The following is a 17,938-nucleotide window of genomic DNA, read 5'->3' as shown; positions in this document are numbered from 1 at the left end:
AAAACTTCCCAAATCTAAGAATCCAAGAAAAACACCCAAGGCAGCCTTCCCCCACTTCATAATGAAACTGTTCTTTTAGCAAAAAAAAGTCCTAACGAAGCAAAATTCTACTAAATAAGATGGCTCTTTATTTGTGAGACGATCTTTGCTGACTCCGAGAGGTTGGCACTGTTAAATGTTTCTCTTGCTGATCCCCTCTACCTCTTTCATAGTTGTCTACACAAACCTTTAGCATGTGCGTGAATCAGCTTTAAGCAATCAGAGGCAAAACCAGTTTGATGTCCTTTCTGACTCAGTTATTCAAACAGTTGCTAATCCAGGAGGATTGCTTTGGGAGGCTTGGGGAGTAGAGAGCAGGCATACGGGATACTGTCGGAATGGACTCTAATGCGAGAATCAGCAATTCAGATTGATGAAGCTGGCGCTAGTGAAGGTGGCGCTAGCGACCGGACTTGACCATTTGTAACAAAGATTGTGCGCATTGTTTTAGACTTTTAATGGCTTTGTGGCATAGTAAGTTTTAAAGAGGAGATTTATTTCCAGAGGGAAGGAAGGCTAATTTTTAGATGAAATGAGTAAAGCCTACATAGTCAGCATTTGGAAGCTCTCCAATGTCCAGGAGACTGAAAAAACTCAGGGGATTGTCATGGTATTAGAGACAGTCCTAGGTGCCAAAGTCAAAATAGGCCACGCTGGCCATAGGGGAAAGCCCCAAGTAGGAGGGTATGTAGGTCACTTGCATGTTTTGAATTTAGACAGACTGTCTTAACACAATTAATTATTTGACAAGTAAGTCCTGGAGAAGCTCTGTATGTTCTAAATTTTTTTTTTTTAAATGTGGTTGTTTCACAACATATGAGAAAATTGCAGCATCACCTTGAATGATGGTCTTAGCGATACGCCTTGTGGCCCTGGGTTGGGAGGGTGGGTGCAGTGGGGGACTCTGCACTGAAAATGTTTGAAGCTCACTGTGCAGCTGAGGACTAAACACAATCACTTTCTCTGTCACGCTCAATAAACATTATTTTGATGCAGTTAAAAAATAATTAACAAAAACCGAAAGTATATAAGCCATCGGGCTTAATCCCACGTGTATTTATTGAACCTCTACTATGACGTGGAGTGGGAAGCAGGACAGATGCATAGAAAGGAAGACAAGGAAAGCCAACTTTACCTAATGCTCCTGGTACCCTTTTCTTTGGAGCACAGACACCTACTTTCCCTGGACTCTGGGTACCCCGTTTCCTAAGAGGCTCCCCTCTTACGTTTTCTTTGCAGACACTCCGGGTCTCCCACTTGTACATGCGCACTCCTCTGGGAACTTGTGCTTCGCAAAGTTCGGGTCTCCAAGGGAGGAACCAAATTAGCCCCGTCAGGAATTCTGCTTTTGTTTTGCTGACTGCCTCCTTTAAGCTCTTATTTAATGAAAGTATTTGCTTTTCTGTAAATACATGTAAATTTCCTACCTCTTACTTGTCACAGCCAAAGGAAGCTCAGTAAGTGGTAATCAAGGAAGAAAGCATATTTCAGACAAATCACTGTAATTGAGAAGTACCATTCTCACAATTGACAAATTGACCAATTGTTCTGCCCTAGTGTAGATTTAAGGATACCATTTAAGTTTATTTTAATTAACAATCCCTCAATTAAGAAAGTAATGTGCTTATAGTAAAAAAAAAAAAATTGAGGACAACAGGTTTTACAATAGTCATAGCGACCCGAGGGATTCACTCCCCCTTTTTTTTTAAACCCTCCTGTGGTTTCTTGTGACCCTTAAAAGGAAATCCAAGGGCCATATACACTGGGTATCTGGGCCTTAGGGGTCTGGGCCCTTCTTCCTCTTCATGTCCTCCCCCAACTCCCTCCTTGGTGGCCACATGCTGGGGGAGTTTGGGGGTGGTGGAGATGCTTCTTTGTCATTCAGGACTCATCACACGTGTTCCCACAGCAGAGATGTCTTCCCTGACCCGCTCTCCCTCATGTCCATGCCTTGTCCTTCATTTGCCGGCACAGTGTTTTATCGCCCTGGCCCTGATCCCTCCCTGAAGTTACTTTATTGCTTACTGGCTGATCTGCTGTCTCCCTTCTACAGTGTAAACTCCAGGAAGGCAGGGGTCTTGCCCATCTATTTATAGTTGTATGCCCAGCGCTTCGAAAAGGGCCTGGCACACCCTAGTTCTCCATAAATACTGCTTCAGTTAGAAATGAAGGGTAGTTGTGAGTTCGAATGTCGTCTGGCGTGTAGTTGGGAGCCTACCAGGTGGAGGGTCACTTCCTCTCCCTCACCCAGCCCCCTAACAAAATATGGCAAAAACTGATTTTATCTATGCCATTCTATTTTAAATAAATTAACAAGACACTCAGTTATACTGAGTACAGTGAATCATACCTAGATTGAATATAAAGTAGTCCCCCCAAAAGTGTTCATGAAGAATTCACATATTTTTTTTTTAATCTGCTTTTTCAGGTCGTCCTTCCCGAAAGGAACCATGAATTGGCATTTTCCTTTCTTCCTTGTGGCCACAGTGACGTTGCCCTCTGTGTGCTCCCAGTTCAACCCCCTGTCTCTGGAGGAACTGGGCTCCAACACAGGAATCCAGGTTTTCAATCAGATCGTCAAATCCCGGCCTCATGACAATGTGGTCGTGTCCCCCCATGGGATTGCGTCCATCCTGGGGATGCTTCAGCTGGGAGCCGACGGCAGGACCAAGAAGCAGCTCACCACGGTGATGAGATACAGCGTGAACGGTGCGTGCCCTGTGGGCTCTGGCTGCCGGGACCTGGAGCGAGTTCTGCCTCTGGAGGGTTTTCTCTGGTGCCATTCTGGCACCCAGGACCAATGTGGCTGTCCTGGAAGTCAGGAGGCCTGGATTCTGGGCTCTGTCCTATAGTCTTGGGGCTTTGGGTCAGTCACTTGGTCTTGCTACACCCCCTCACTCACCTCTAAAAAGAAAGCTTCCCATCTGCCCCACCTCCATGGTGCATCATGGTTGGGAACACACTTTTTAAAGTTGGGAGCTGTGGAGTTGGGTGGGTCGTTGTGGCCATGGACGGCAGCAAGGGAGAACCTCTGTCCTGTGTCTTTTTTTTTTTTTAAGTTTTTTTTTTTTTTTAACTTTATTTATTTACTTGAGAGAGAGAGGGAGAAGCAGACCCCTCCTGAGCAGGGAGTCAGATGTGGGACTTGATCCTGGGATTCCAGGATCATGACCTGAGCTGAAGGCAGATGCTTAACTGACTGAGCTACCCCGGTGCCCTTCCGTCCTGTATCTTAACTATGCCGGTCACCACATGAATCTGTGTAGGTGAGAAAAGTGCAGAGAGACACGCATATGCACATACAGACACACACACACACACACGAATCCCTGTAAAAGGCATGCGCTGTGCCTGAGCACTGTGAGCTGTACCAGTGGCAGTCTCCAGGTCCTGTGCTGTAGTCCTACACAGTGTTACCACTGGGGAAACTGAGCAAAAGGCACAGGGGGCCACCCTGTATATTGTTTTGCAACTTCCTGTGAATCTATCATTATTTCAAAATAAAAAGCTAAAAAAAATTTTTTTTTCTTTTTTTGAAGTCAGGCCCAATGGAGAAGGTTTGAATTGTTGTTTTGAATGATCTGCATAAACTTCAAAGTCTCCATCTCCTAGCACTGGTGCCTCGTGGCTCCAGCTCAGGTTTCGTCCCCCAGCACCCACCTTGCACTCGCCTCTTGTGCGAGGGCCGCGTGTGAGGGAGCAGAACCCTGAGCACTGTGGGCCTGGCAAGTTCCTCTGCACCTCTTGCGTCTTTGCTGCTTTATTGGAAAATGAGGGACTTGCTCTTTCCATGTTCCTCCACTCCTGCTAGCCTCATAAAGTTCTAAGAATCTTGACTGCATTGATGCCTTCGGCTGAAAGAGGAAGATGAGAGGGGTGGACAGGGGTTCAAGAACTCCGTGCCTCGCTTCGTGCCCTTCGGTGGCTGTGTTCAGTGTCACCTCCCAAGCTGCCAGCCAAGTGCCTAAGCACCGCACTCTGTTTACATGGCCTTCAGTTTCACATGAGTCTGCAGTTGGATCACCTGTCAGAAGCGTGGAAGGACTCCGTACTTGAATACACCGTTCTGCCCCTTGCTTGGACACTCGGAAAACTGTTGGTGATTTGTAGCTTGACACTGAATCACTGCTAGGATTTACAGCCCTTCCCAGTGCCGTCCAGACCCTGTCAGCCAGTACAGTTCCAGCTCGGCAACTGGACTCTTGTTTCACACTGAGCCACACTCATGCAAAGCGATATTTCTAAAATTTTGACAGTGTTGCCTTTGGGTGGCTTCCTTACCCCGCCCCTGCTTTCTCCCGAGTTATTGGCCATTGTGTTGTGGAATGGGGCTGCAGGGAGCTCAGGGTAGACCAAGTGGCTTCTCAGGCCCTCTGAGAACTCAGGATAGCGATACGCTTACTGAGGGCAGAGACAGAACTGTCTGGAGCAGGGGAGGAAGAACTACACCGCTCTTTTCCTGGCAGGAGACCAAGGCATGTGGAGGAGGAGATGGTGTGGCCAAAAGGGACAGGTGCTGGGTCTTGGCCTCTGCTGTTCCCTTACTGATAAAGTGGGCCTGCCCCATAGGACAGCATGAAAGTGGGGTCATTAGAAGCCAAACAAAGGGCCAAAGGGTCACCTCCCTGGGCCCCATGGCCAGCTCACCGTGCCCTTATTGAATGGTCTGGAGAAGAGACACGGCGTGTGCCAGGTCAGCTCTCCAAGAGACCATCACCGTGACACCTGCAGGCTGTTTTAGGACAGTGTCATTTTGAAAGGACCCCAAGCGAGGAACCCAAGAATCTGTAATTCGAGCTCACTACAGAAACACATTTCATCCTTACGATTTATTTTCCTCTTCATGTTCTAAAACCAAATGGAGCATGTATGAGTGGCTCGTGTAAAATAAAGCTATGTTGCCATAAAATTAATCCCCATGCTTTTTGAGCTTGAGATCAGGTAAAAATCACACTGTTCTTGGATGGCGGCACCTGGTAATTTTTTATGGTCTTTCTAATGCTCATTTTATTCATTTTTTTTCCAAAATAGAAAAAAAAAGAAATCGCAGTGTTAAATCTTTGGCAGGAAAGAGCACCAAAGATTGTTAAGAAAGAAAAAGAATGAATCAGGAAGATTCCTTGGATTTATTCCCCCATGGCTATGTAAGAAAGGACTTGCCAGTCTTCCTAGTGACCTGGCACCAAGAAAGTCTCCCAGGAGGATGAGTTCTATGTGGGGAAGATGTTGAGGTGCCTTGAATATGCTGTTTTGGTGCTAAAAGCACCACAGATTTTTAAGAACTACTAATAATTTTACTTAATTTTACCATTTACCTCTCTCCCCCTTCTTAACATAAGGCCACTGAGGAAGCACAACACTTGGTCTCTTGTTACTCAAGCTTATCTCATCTATACTGTTCTTATTTGCCATCCTAAGAAAGATACTTAAATAGCTTTTCTGAATTCTCGCTAAAATACTGCTGCATCTTTCCATTTCTCCACTAGGAGTCGGTAAAGTGTTAAAGAAGATCAACAAGGCCATCAGCTCCAAGAAGAATAAGGACATTGTGACCGTGGCCAATGCAGTGTTCGTGAAGAACGGCTTCAAGATGGAGGTGCCTTTTGTCACCCGGAACAAAGATGTGTTTCAGTGTGAAGTCCAGAATGTGAGCTTTGAGGATCCAGCCTCCGCCTGTGATTCCATCAATGTGTGGGTTAAGAACGAAACCAGGGGTGAGTGGCCCTGGTTCCCCGGGAACGGTTTTGTACAATCTTGTATTTTGTGAATGAAAACATGAGGGGGACTCTGAGGTTCTAATGGGTCCCATGGCCATTCCATTGTGAAAGGCCTGGACTCAAGCAGGTTTCATGACTCCATACATCTTCCTTCCCCTTTTTAAAATTTTATTTTTATTTATTTTTTAATTTTTTAAAAAGATTTTATTTATTTCTTTGAGAGAGAGAGAGAGCATGAGCATGAGAGAAGAGAGGTCAGAGGGAGAAGCAGACTCCCCACTGAGCAGGGAGCCCGATGTGGGACTCAGTCCCGGGACTCCAGGATCATGACCTGAGCCTAAGGCTGTCGCTTAACCAACTGAGCCACCCAGGCGCCTTTCCTTCCCTTTTCTTGCCACCACCACTCCCTGTGCTGTTCAGGACGATTCTCCCTGGGGCCTTGGCAACAGAGTAGAATTCAGCCGCGCTGACTCTCCCCTGTCCTCGCTACATCTCCTCCCTGGAAGCCTTGCCTGCAGGCCAAGGCCCTCTCTGAAGGTTCAGCTGCTCAGTCCTTCCTACGTGCACTTCTGCGACTGCCCCTCTCCACCTGCGAGATTCGGGATTGGTCTCCCTCCTTGCTTTCCTTCCTTCTTGCTGGCATCCCCTCCAGGAAGTAGGTACTTCCTCTTGGCTTACGATGGGCATGTGATTATGCGTTGTCTATGCCCCTCTATTACAGCGCTTTCCACGCCGCTTCGTGATTACGTGTTTACACACATTTCTCCTCTCATTAGACCGAGGAGATGTCTAACGTGGGTGTTTTAAAACCTGTTAATTTGTAAACTGGAGGTCTAGTTGGAAACGTTCTGGACTAGAGATGGGTCCAGAACAATGGAGGAAAGGGAAGACTGCAGATATAGACCGGGGAAACTTTTTTTGTAGGAGGTTGAGTTTAGGCCACAAGAAGAGACCCAAAGGCTCCATTGGGACCCAAGGACAGAACATGAGGAAACTGGCTTTTCGGGTCATATGTTTCCAAGTGTGGTTCCAGGGGCGCCTGCGTCAGGATTATCCAGGGCATTTGTTCTGAAGGCAGGTCCCTGGACCCCAACCTCCTGTATCGAATCTCTGAAGGAGGGGGCCTGGCTTTCTGCATGGAAACAGGTGCTCGCCAAGTCTGCCTCCGCCCCCCACCCTCTAGCAGACTTGTATACGCAAATGTCCAAGAACGTATGGCAGACTAGTGCAGAGATGGAACAGGAGGGCCAGGGAGGGTAGAGGGGAGCCGGAACGGCATTCCTTCTCCATAGGGTCCTGGATAGCGCGATCTGGGCTTCCTTCCTAAAACCACAGAACGATCAGGAGACCTGCAAGTATGAAGGGTTTAGTGGTTCTTTCTGGGCCTAGAGGCCTAAGAACAGGGGTCGCTGGCGCTCAGAGCTAGATGGCTGGCTGACTGTGGCGTGTCAATGCTCCCTGCCAGCCTTCTTTACCAGTGTGCTGGGAATAGTTAGTCATGCTTGTGTGCCATGTGACAGCACTCAAACTGCCTGGACACACACTGACTCAGTTGCTTACTGCCTCTGGGGAGGGGGGAGTGTGGTAAGACTTGGGCATGCTTTTCAACCCTACAGACTCACTCCCGTCTTTATAAACAAAGATTTTATATTTTATAAGATTATAATATAATTATATTTTATAAGATTATATTTTATAATATTTTGTAAGACTTTATAAGATTATATTTTATAAGATTTTATAAACAAAGATTTTACTATTCACTCTGCCACCCTGAAATGAAATCCACAGCTCACGTAACCTGTGCACACGTACACAAAATTTTTATTCTTTTTAAAAAAAATTTTCAATTTTTTTTTTAAGATTTTATTTATTTATTTGACAGACAGAGATCACAAGTAGGCAGAGAGGCAGGCAGAGAGAGAGGAAGAAGCAGGCTCCCTGCTGAGCAGAGAGCTGAATGCACAACTCGATCCCAGGACCCTGAGATTATGACCTGAGCCGAAGGCAGAGGCTTTAACCCACTGAGCCACCCAGGCACCCAATTTTTTCAATTTTTAAAGATTTTATTTATTTATTAGAAAGAGTGCATGGACACACAAGTGGGGGGAGGAGCAGAGAGACAAGCAGGCTCCCCATAGAGCAGGGAGCCTGATGTGGGACTCGATTCCAGGACCTTAGGATCATGACCTAAGCTGAAGGCAGAAACTTAACTGAGCACCCCCCTCAGCTGCCCCAAAAGTACACAGAATTTTTAGAAATTAGTATACACTGAACTGTAATACAAGGAAAAACAAAACTAATTTATGTATGTAGTTCAGTAGGTAAACCCTTGGGCACCAGCTGCACCTGAAAACATAATAAAGCCGTCATATTCTTAGAATAATTGTGAACTGACAGCTACAAAAACAGATGGAGACAGCTTTGTCATGCCAGTAGCACGAAAACCACAAGCTGCCTTCCGCTTTCTCTGAAGCACTTTTTTCTAAAACGGTACAAAATTCTTTGTAAATTTCATAACAAAATAAGAAGAATCTCCACTTGATATGCCCGGCAGTCACACACCTACAAAATTCCCTGTACGTTAAGAACATGCCCCCAAACAGGTAACTTTGTGTTTACATGGAGGAGAAAGCGAGGTTCTGGGCTCCGGGGGTGCTAAGCCAGTGTGATGCTAGTGTGAGTAAGCCACAGAGCAAGCAGGACGCTTCTTTATCGCGTGGGACCATTGGGAGCATCGCAGGACAGGTAGCTTCTCTGGCCACCTGCCACGCAGCTGAAAACTCCCCCACAAGGTCCCGTGTTGCCTCCTTGGAGCAATCAGCCCCACTGAGGGGCACTTACCTACCTGGCAGAGCCCACAAGGACCCTGGAGATCCAGCAGTCCACATTTGGAAGACTGCCCAGTCCCATTCCTGCCCCTGTGGAGGGGGTGAGCCAGACATGAAGGAGATGTCCCATGTGATGGGGTGATGATGGCCCAGCCAGGGCTGTCCTGCCTGCGTCTCCACCTCCGCTGCTCCTTCCCCTCCTCTATGCTCCAGCCATGTGAGCTTCCTCCCTGTCCCTCCAGCTCACCGGGCTCTCTTCTGTCACAGCCGGCTACTGGCTTGCCTTTCTTCCCCCCTCCCCTTGCTAATGCCTGTTTATTTCCCCACCCGCACAGGAAGGGCATCATCACAGTTAAAAGTACAGGCGCTAAGTTTGAATCTCAGTTCTGCCGCTTCCTAGCTGTGTAACCTGGGGCAAGGTCCCTAACCTCCCTGTGCCCCAGAGTCCTACCTGTAAAGTGGAGATACGACAGTGACATCTACTAAAAGTTAAAACAACATTAAGATTTTTATGGAGATGTAAATAATATGCATAAAGCATTTAGCAAAGTTCATAGCACTTAACAAATGTTCAATAAGCATGAGCTGTTTTTTTTTAATGTTTTTAAATTTTTTAATTAACATATAGTGCATTATTAGCCCCAGGGGTACAGGTCTGTGAATTGTCAGGCTTATACACTTCACAGCACTCACCATAGCACATACTCTCCCCAATGTCCATAACCCCACCCCCCTCTCCCTGCCCCCCCTCCCCCGGCAACCCTCAGTTTTGTTTCGTGAGATTAAGAGTCTCTTATGGTTTGTCTCCCTCCTGATCCCATTTTGTTTCATTTTTTCCTTCCCTACCCTCCAAACCCTCCACTATGCCTCTCAAATTCCTCATATCAGGGAGATCATATGATAGTTGTCTTTCTCTGATTGACTTATTTTGGCGTGAGCTGTTTTTATAGCTATTAGGGCAAGTAATACTTCAGGGAACCCATCCATCCCTGACCGCACTGACCAGATCAGATCCCTCTCTTATTTGCCCTCGCATCTTCGAGTACTTCTGCTTCAAGGTATTTATTACTATTGAATACACTTTCCTAGGTCATTTATGCCAACCTCCCCCTCTCTCTTCTCCATAGCTTTCTGAGGGTAGGCCTCATTTTTTGTTTGTTCATTTTCTTGCCTAGAAGAGTACTTGGCACATGGTAGGTAGGTATCCAAGAATGGATGGTGGGGTGGTGGTCAGATGGATGGAGGGAAGGAGGGTGGGTAGACAGATGGGTGGGTGGGTAGGTGAATGCATGTTTACTGCATAGTTCTGTTCATAGTTCTTGATGGCAGGTCCTCCAAGTGCTTCATTGCTTCTAAACCATGCATTTCTTACCTTTTTTATCATTTCTTGTTATTTCTTCATTCCCCTGATTATATCTTGATTCTGACAGTGTCAATCAGAGGCGTTATCTACCACAACAAAAAAGAGTCTGTGGAGACAATAAGTGTCTTTTTAGACACTTAAACACTTATTGAGCACTGACAGTACACTCAACACAGAGATAGACTTGACTTTCAGAAAGTGAATGACAGGGTCCTTGCTCTTGTGCAGTTTATGGTCCAGGTGGGAGAGAGAGACACATTAGTAGGTGGGTCTAAAACCACACGTATAATGGTGGTGCTGAGAGTTGAGCTTTATGGAAACTCCCGGGAGTTTGGGAGGAAGGTCTGAGGAAGTTTATTATAGATACAGAGTGGACCTGTGTCTTAAAGGCACCTAGGGGTTGGATTGGGTGATGTTTCCAGCAAAGATAAGATACAACCTCCACTGTCGGGAGCCAACTCTGAGGAATGTGCCATGGCTGAAGCACAAAATTGTGACTTCCTCCCACAGGACAGAGGCTGCCCTTCCATAGAAATGGCCATTTAAGCTTGGGGATTTTCCTTCAGACCCTGACTGATGGTGGCATTGGTGCCCCCTTGTGTAAGTAAGGAGTAGTGATGAAGCTCTTACTTAGGACACTGGAGTCTGGGCAACCTCTGGGTGTGCATCTTGACTTGACCATGACGTAGGCAAACGTTTGTTTATTGGACATCGACTTCTTGAACATCATCTAAAGGGACTCAAAGCCCTCACACCTGAATTTGGCAGTCTTGCTTCTTCAGAAACTATTGATTGTACTCTAACCATTTAAAGAATTACAACTTGCGTTTTTATTATGGCACTATGATTTTCTTTTGTAAATGCTGGGGCCAAAAGCTATAGTTAAACTAATTTTTAGTTTAAACTAATTAGTAAGCTGATTTTTTATCACTTTGGGTATTAGTAATTCCTCATTTAACACATACACAGCTGAATCTTCAAAGACCAAGCAAAAGGAACCTTAATGAAAACCCAAACCTTCAAGCACAGGTCGCATTTGAGAAAGGTCTTCGTGGCCTCAGAGAACATTCTGAGACTGTCACAGTTGTTTGCTCCTTCACTCCTGACACAAACAAGATGGACCGTTCTTGACATTTTGTCGAGCAAATGTCCCTTCAACTCGGGAGGGCTTCTAGGACAGACCCCATTTCTTTTTATTTCTATAATATTACACCTACCTCGATCCCTAACTCATAAATGTAGACACCAATTTGGTTCCAGCCCTTCAGTAAGTAGCTGTGAGGCCTTGTGGTACCAGGGATGCCAGGCGAATGCCCGGCATTTCTAAAACCTTCAGAGAAATTAAACATTTATCCTTGATAAAATTGCGCAGGCCGAAGAGTTTCATTTTTGCCCAGGATTAAATCCACTCGGTGGTTGAAACAGCAACTGCATCTCTTGTGCTGATGGCAAACCCTCCTTGGGAGTCGCACCCTCAGTTATTAGCCACGATAGGGAAATTCATCATTAATTAAGTATAGCTTATTTAGATGAGTAAAATTTTCTAAAACATGGGGTTTGTAGGCAATGAGTTATAATTTCTTTTTTGTTTTATTTCTTTTAAGATTTTATTTATTTATTTGTCAGAGAGAGCGTGAGCACAAGCAAGGGGAGTGGCTGACAGAGGGAGAAGCCGGCTCCCCACTGAGCAGGGAGCTCAATGCAGGACCCTGGGATCATGACCTGAGCAGAAGGCAGATGCTTAATCGACTGAGCCACACCCAGACATCCCGGTTATAAAAATACTTTGATGAAATTTCTGGTAACCCTCAAATAGAGGCTGTCTAAAGTCTTTTTTTGGATTCTCTGATTTTATCTTTAATTTTTCAGCTTTCACTTTTAGTGAGGAAAAAAAAATGAGAAAGGACCAAAAGGCTGTTGTAAACAGTTCCCTTCCAGTCTTTTAAAAATTTCTTCCATTTTTTTTTTTCACTGTCTGTGCTCCAACTCTGCCTTTTGCCCTCCAGTGGACTGCCAATACTGAGATCTTCCTTTGCTTGTTCTGTGACCTTCCAGGTATGATCGACAACCTGCTCTCCCCAGATCTCATTGATGGTGTGCTCACCAGACTCGTCCTGGTCAATGCCGTGTATTTTAAAGGTTTGTGGAAATCACGGTTCCAACCCGAGAACACGAAGAAACGTACGTTTGTGGCAGCCGATGGGAAGTCGTATCAAGTGCCCATGCTAGCCCAGCTCTCCGTGTTCCGATGCGGTAAGTGTCCGTGTGGCTATGCACCCTGCCAGCGCCTTCACTTTGTCCAGGGGCAGAACTGACTGATTTTTTTAAAAAAGCGCAGGGGAGAGGAGGGCAGGACATTTTTTAAAGCTCAGGGTAAAGTTTTGTATCGTTTACAGAGGTTTTGTATTAACATGTAACATATAGGCTTTTAGGTTGACAATTTAAAGAGAGAGGACAGCTCATAAAATATGAAATATAAACAGGCATTAAGCCTACAAAAGCATCATCAAATCATCATTAGCCACCTTACATTACCAAATTAAAAATAAAAGTAAAAATTTGATTTTTTTTCCACTTACCGATTCGCAAACATTACAAAGATTGACAAAGCCCAGTTGTAGCTCTGGTGGGGGCTAGGGGAGATGTGGGCACCCCGACTGTGGAGGATGGAAGAGGCTGTGGGATGCGGGACTTCCTAGGAGCCCACGTAGTGATCCCACACCAAGGAACGTAAGCTCTGAAGATCCTCTCACCCTAGCAAATAAAACCCAGATACGTATGTATAGTGGAACATATGTGATAAATAGATTAAGATTTACATAAGTAGAAAGATGATACAATATATGGTTGATTTCAGAAAACAAGTTCTAGAACAGCAGATGCTGATTCATCTCATTTACGTAAAATACTTTCTATATATTCCTCCATCTGTAGAGACACGTCTTGGAGGATGTTCAATAAAATGTGAACAGTGGTACTACTTCAAATGATTATTTTTCTTTATTTGAATCTGCATATCTTTTAAAACAAGCCTGTGTCCGTTTCACGACCCAGGAAACAATGACCAGCCCCTGCTGTCATTACCACAGCATTGACACGCGAAGTCTGGTGATTCTTTTTTTAATCCTGGTTTCATGGAAGCATTTGTCGTCCAATTTAAATTGATCTTTTTCCTCTGTAAGTTAGCCTTTGTGTCTCCGATCAGAACCTGAACACATGGGCCCCGAGTATGACCTTTGCATATTCGGTCACTGAAAGCATCCGGTGCTGCTCAGGGTCCCGCCATCTGCGTAATTGTCTAAGTGAAGGAATGGCTCCCGAGAGGGGAGCAAGTAATACAGTCCCTTTCCTTCTTGCTTATCTTTCGTGAAGCTTCTAGATGAATTTTTGTCATTCCCTCAAATGTTTTTTTTTTAGAAGATAATTTGTATTTAAAAGCCCTGCAGGAAGATAACATACTCAGCAAGTGAGAATAATAAAAGGCTCTTTCTGCCCAAAAGTCATCCCCTCTTTCCTGTGGTAGCCCAGCCCTCCCTACTCCCTGCTGGTGTTGCCGGGAAGACCTCACTGGAACGTCAGCAAAGCCACCAGCTCGTATCCAAAGCAAAGCCGTTTTATTTTAGGTCAGTCTTTATACACATTATCTGTTCTAATAAAAAGACTAAAAGTGAAAGGCCTTCAATGATTGTATGTTTCTGTTGCTGAAAAATAAATATCAGTCGTGAAAGATTAAAACACAAGGATCCTGTAGACATGTGAAAGACATATGAAACACGAATATGTTTGTTTTTACAGGAATGGAACATCTTTTCTTCATTATATAGTATGTTCCTAGAGAGGCAGTTACATATCCGGGTAGCCTTTCCATTAAGAACTGATTTGTCTGAGAGTGTGTGTGTATATTACAGACAGTAATGTACGAATGCATTCTCGCTGTCAAGCATTCTAACCGTATAGAACCACAGTAAGCTGGTACCTTCTCTCCGCCTTCCAAGAGTCATGCCCTCCCTTCCCCACCCTCTTCCCTCCTGTTCTGAGGCCCCAGGAGGCTGCACTGGGGCTCCCCTGCCTCCCGTTGCATTGGCTATGAGGTAAACTGGCAGGTGATAGGGTTGCAGGAGGAGAGGGCTTGGGGCATTGACTTCCCGGCCCTTCCAGGCCCTCCCTCCGGTCCCCAGGGCAGCTGCTCCCCTGTAAGAAAGGTCTCTACTCCTGTCAGCAGGTGTGGCCAAGAGCGCTTTCTCTCTGGGTCACCATGCTGCCCTCCCGATTCCCAGCCTACGTGTGGTAATATTTGTAGCCCAAGATACTATCTGGAATGGCTTCTCTCTTCTCTGCCCATGCTTTGTAAGTATTCCTGTCATTAAACTTCTTTTCAGTGACCCAGTGATCCTCTCTCTTCCTCTCGGACCCTTACTGATCTGCACTGAACTCAGAGCAGAAGGAAACCCGCTTCTCTGCACTGTTCTCGTTCCCTCACAATAAACACTGTGGACAGCCGCCGTCCTCCTTGCCCTCCTCCCTGTGCCTCTCTCAGGGGTTTGCTGAGTAACTGGGAAGTGGAACCCAGTCTCTTCCTGGGCCATGTGACAGAGCACACGGGGGTCCTATGTTCCCTGGTTTCCCCCTTGGGCCAGCACAGCTGCTTCTCAGGGTGACACAGGGCAGACTTGTCACATCTGTGAAGACAGCACAGCAGCTACTTGTTTTCATGACTACAGACCACTTAGCTGGCCACCCCCTTGCTGCCTGTCACCAGTCCGGCTGGCACGACCAGCCAGTGCTCAGAGATGGGCCATTGCTGCTGAGCTCAGAGGCTGCCCCGAGTACTCACATGACCTCTGCCAACCACCCCCCCGCCCCCCTCCCCCATCGCAAGTGTTCTGGGTCTCACCACGCCCCCTCCATCACTTTGCAGAAACATTGGTAGCCCATGTATCTGTCCTCTGGACCGTCTCCCTAAGACGCCATCAAGATCTCTGAGGAGATTCACTTAGTAATGTTAAGAAGAGAGGGTGGAAAATGAAAGATGAGGGGAAACCCTTCTGACTATGTCCCATAAAGTAGAAGCACATTAAGGATAAAAACTCTTTTAATTTAAAAAGAAAAGTTCTTGAAATCTTTTTTTTAGAAGAAGTGTATTTCATGCTCATTGCAAAAATCTATAAATAAAACATTGCAATGAGGCAAAAAATAAATGTTCTCCTATAATCCCGTTTCCCAGCGTAAGAACCCCTTTAGTGGTAGGTGTATTATTTGAGACCTTTTCTATAGATACAGAAAGTATGTTTATGAAGCTTTTTTGCATAATAGGATTATACTGTAATTTCTATTCTATAATCTGCTTTATACATTAGATAGTATATTGTGGAAAACTTTATGTTAATTCATGTAGGTTTACTTGATCCTTTAATCAGCTGTATAATATTCCATGGCATAAATGTATTATACTATCCTATGGATATTATTATTGTATATATTATTACATTTTTCCTGTAGTAAACACTTCAAGCATTCTTGTACATAAATCTTTAGCAACTGTCAGAATTTATAAAGGTACTTTCCTTGGATAGGAATTGCTGAATCAAAAGTTGTTATAATTTTTTTGACTATGGTTATGAATTCAGACATTAAAGACTTCATTTTGGAAAAAAAAGAATTTCAGATATATATGTATATATGTGTGTATATATATAAATATATTTGAATATACAGTATATTTCCCATTTTCACTCTCCTCTAAGCTTCCTACTCATACCTACCTATTCAAGTTACCTCTCTACCTGGTTGTCTATTAAGTTTTAGTTCCATAGATGAAACATATTATTGTCCTCACCCATCTGGTTCTCCCTCCACATTCGTTAGCTCAGCAAGTGTCACCTGCACTCACCTAGTTGCTTAAACCACACCTTCTTCCCCATTACTTCTCTCCATACCCCCTTTGCATTTCAGCTAGAATATGGACCACTGCATTCCGTGGTTCTGTTTTTTGCTTTCAAATCTGTATTTCAGTTTCTTCTGAAGTAGAGCTGAAACAATTCCCCAAGAGCTCAGGAAATCCATAAAGCTGCTTGTAGTGGAAGGTAATTGGAGGAATTTTCATCTATAAAGTTTTCCTGATTCAATATTTAAAATATTCTCTCTGAGTTTAGAGGCCAAGAGGAGTTCTTAACATTTCAAGCAAGCCTAGTTACTTCCTCCCTTGTAGGATTTAAAGAAGAGATCAGAGTCTTTTGGGGGTTTTCCAGAATATCTGGATCATCCCCAAAATACCACTTACAGAAAGTTCTAAATCTCCATGTTTTTAATACTTGGTTCTTTGTCAGTTACTTCTCATTAAAGGTTTTGTTGATCCCCATTCATCTAAGAGAAAAGATTTCTCTTCCCTTCTAATCTGTTTCCTCCTTTCCAGCATAAATGAACCTGCTTCATTCACATTTTTCTACACTCCAGCATCAGTCCTCATTAGAGAACACTCCATCTACTTCCCAGATGTTAAAGCACAGAGAGCCTGGCCGGGACTTTTTAACAGAAAGGCTCTGGGACAAAGGCAAGCTGCCTGCTAGGACACAAGGCTCCAGCTCCCCTTCCTTGCTCGATTCCTTCTACCCTGGAGCTGTGCCTACTGCAGTCGCTGTGGTTGCTTTTGGTGGACTGAGGCTGCGTTTCAGCTGTTTGGGCAGTGACCAAGCACTCAAGAAGAAATGCATTTTATAAAGCTCCTTCCATCAGTAGATGAAAGTTTTTACTGGGTATAAGCAAGCCTCTGCGCTGAGCACTGTGCTGCGTGTATCATCTGGTTGAATCTTCACAGCAATCCTCTAAGCCAGGCACTGCTATCCCATTTTACAGATAAAGAAACTAAGACTTGGCATTAAGCCACTTGCCCAAGATGCAGAGCCAGCGTGTCAGAAGAGCCAGGATTTGAATTCAGATTCTAGACCTCCCGATTTCATGTGTTTAACCTCAGCCCTTGTTCTCCCTAAGACGATGCTGAGAAAGCAGTCTTGTAGTGATCAGGTTAGGAGAGGAGAGGTGTTAATTTGTCCCCTACCTCCTCAAGCCACCGAGCAAAGATTAGCATGGAAGGGGTGTGTGTAGAGGGGCATCTGTGATCAGAAGCAGAAGTAGGGCCAGGGAGAAAGAAATCATCGGGTAGATGTGAGTGCCTGGGTACAGAATGCTTAGGGGTTATTCATGGAACTGATCAGTCACTGGTGTACCCAGTGCAGGGTGCTTGGGTGGCTCAGTCGGATAAGCCTCTGCCTTCAGCTCAGGTCATGATCCTGGAGTCCTGAGATCGAGCCCCACATCGGGCTTCCTGCTCAACAGGGAGTCTGCTTCTCCCTCTGCCCCTTTCCCCTGCTCCTGATCTCTCTCTCACTCTTTCTCCCTCTCACTCTCTCATAAATAAATAAAATCTTAAAACAAAACAAAACACGTATCCAGTAGAGGCTGGATTCACTGGTGGAGGTAGAAGCTGTTTCCCCGCTGGAAAAACACACCCCAGCTCATAATTTTTCTTTATTTGTGACCCTGATTCTTCTTATCAGAACAGTAAATGTTTCTAGAAGTGGTTAACGGATGCCTCCAGGTCCTTATTTCATGCCCTGAAGCGATCATTAACTGCTCCCCAAACCGCACAGTTTCTCGAAGAGCTCTGCCAGATCAGGGCCTCCTATTTTCTTTGAAGATTAAAGGGCTCATTAGGAAATGGTGCTTTTTTCTGACTCTCCCATTGATTTTCCAGTTTCTGCGGAGACCATTTTATTACTCAAGGTAAAAGGAAAGTTAAAGAATCCCATCTCTGATTCTTAGGCAGCCCAGAGACAGAACTGGCCTTGAGTGACAGTTCCCGGGCATCCGGAGCCAGCCAGACGGGTTGCTGAACGGCCCCGCCGGCAAATGCAGAAGGATGGGAAGGGGATATCCTGAGCACTTCCTGAATTGCCCACAGTTTTCTTCCTGAAGGAGAAACTTGAATGTCA

The 17,938-nt window shown here is 45.2% G+C and overlaps 1 protein-coding gene across 1 annotated transcript in view; it reads left to right on the top strand.

Moving 5' to 3' along the window:
- SERPINE2 (serpin family E member 2) overlaps positions 1-17,938 on the top strand; it is a 61,407-nt gene that overhangs the window by 33,025 nt on the left and 10,444 nt on the right. The window contains exons 2-4 of the mRNA XM_032857343.1: positions 2,468-2,748; positions 5,526-5,753; positions 12,006-12,203. Of these exons, the coding sequence (XP_032713234.1) occupies positions 2,490-2,748; positions 5,526-5,753; positions 12,006-12,203 (685 nt within the window). The 5' untranslated portion in view covers positions 2,468-2,489. The remainder of the gene's footprint in view (positions 1-2,467; positions 2,749-5,525; positions 5,754-12,005; positions 12,204-17,938) is intronic.

Source organism: Lontra canadensis, unplaced genomic scaffold (assembly GCF_010015895.1).
Source record: "Lontra canadensis isolate GAN:19392208 unplaced genomic scaffold, GSC_riverotter_1.0 scaffold13, whole genome shotgun sequence".
NCBI classification, from domain to species: Eukaryota; Metazoa; Chordata; class Mammalia; order Carnivora; family Mustelidae; genus Lontra; species Lontra canadensis.
Note: the sequence above shows the minus strand (reverse complement) of the source record. Positions and strands in the feature narration are given on the sequence as shown.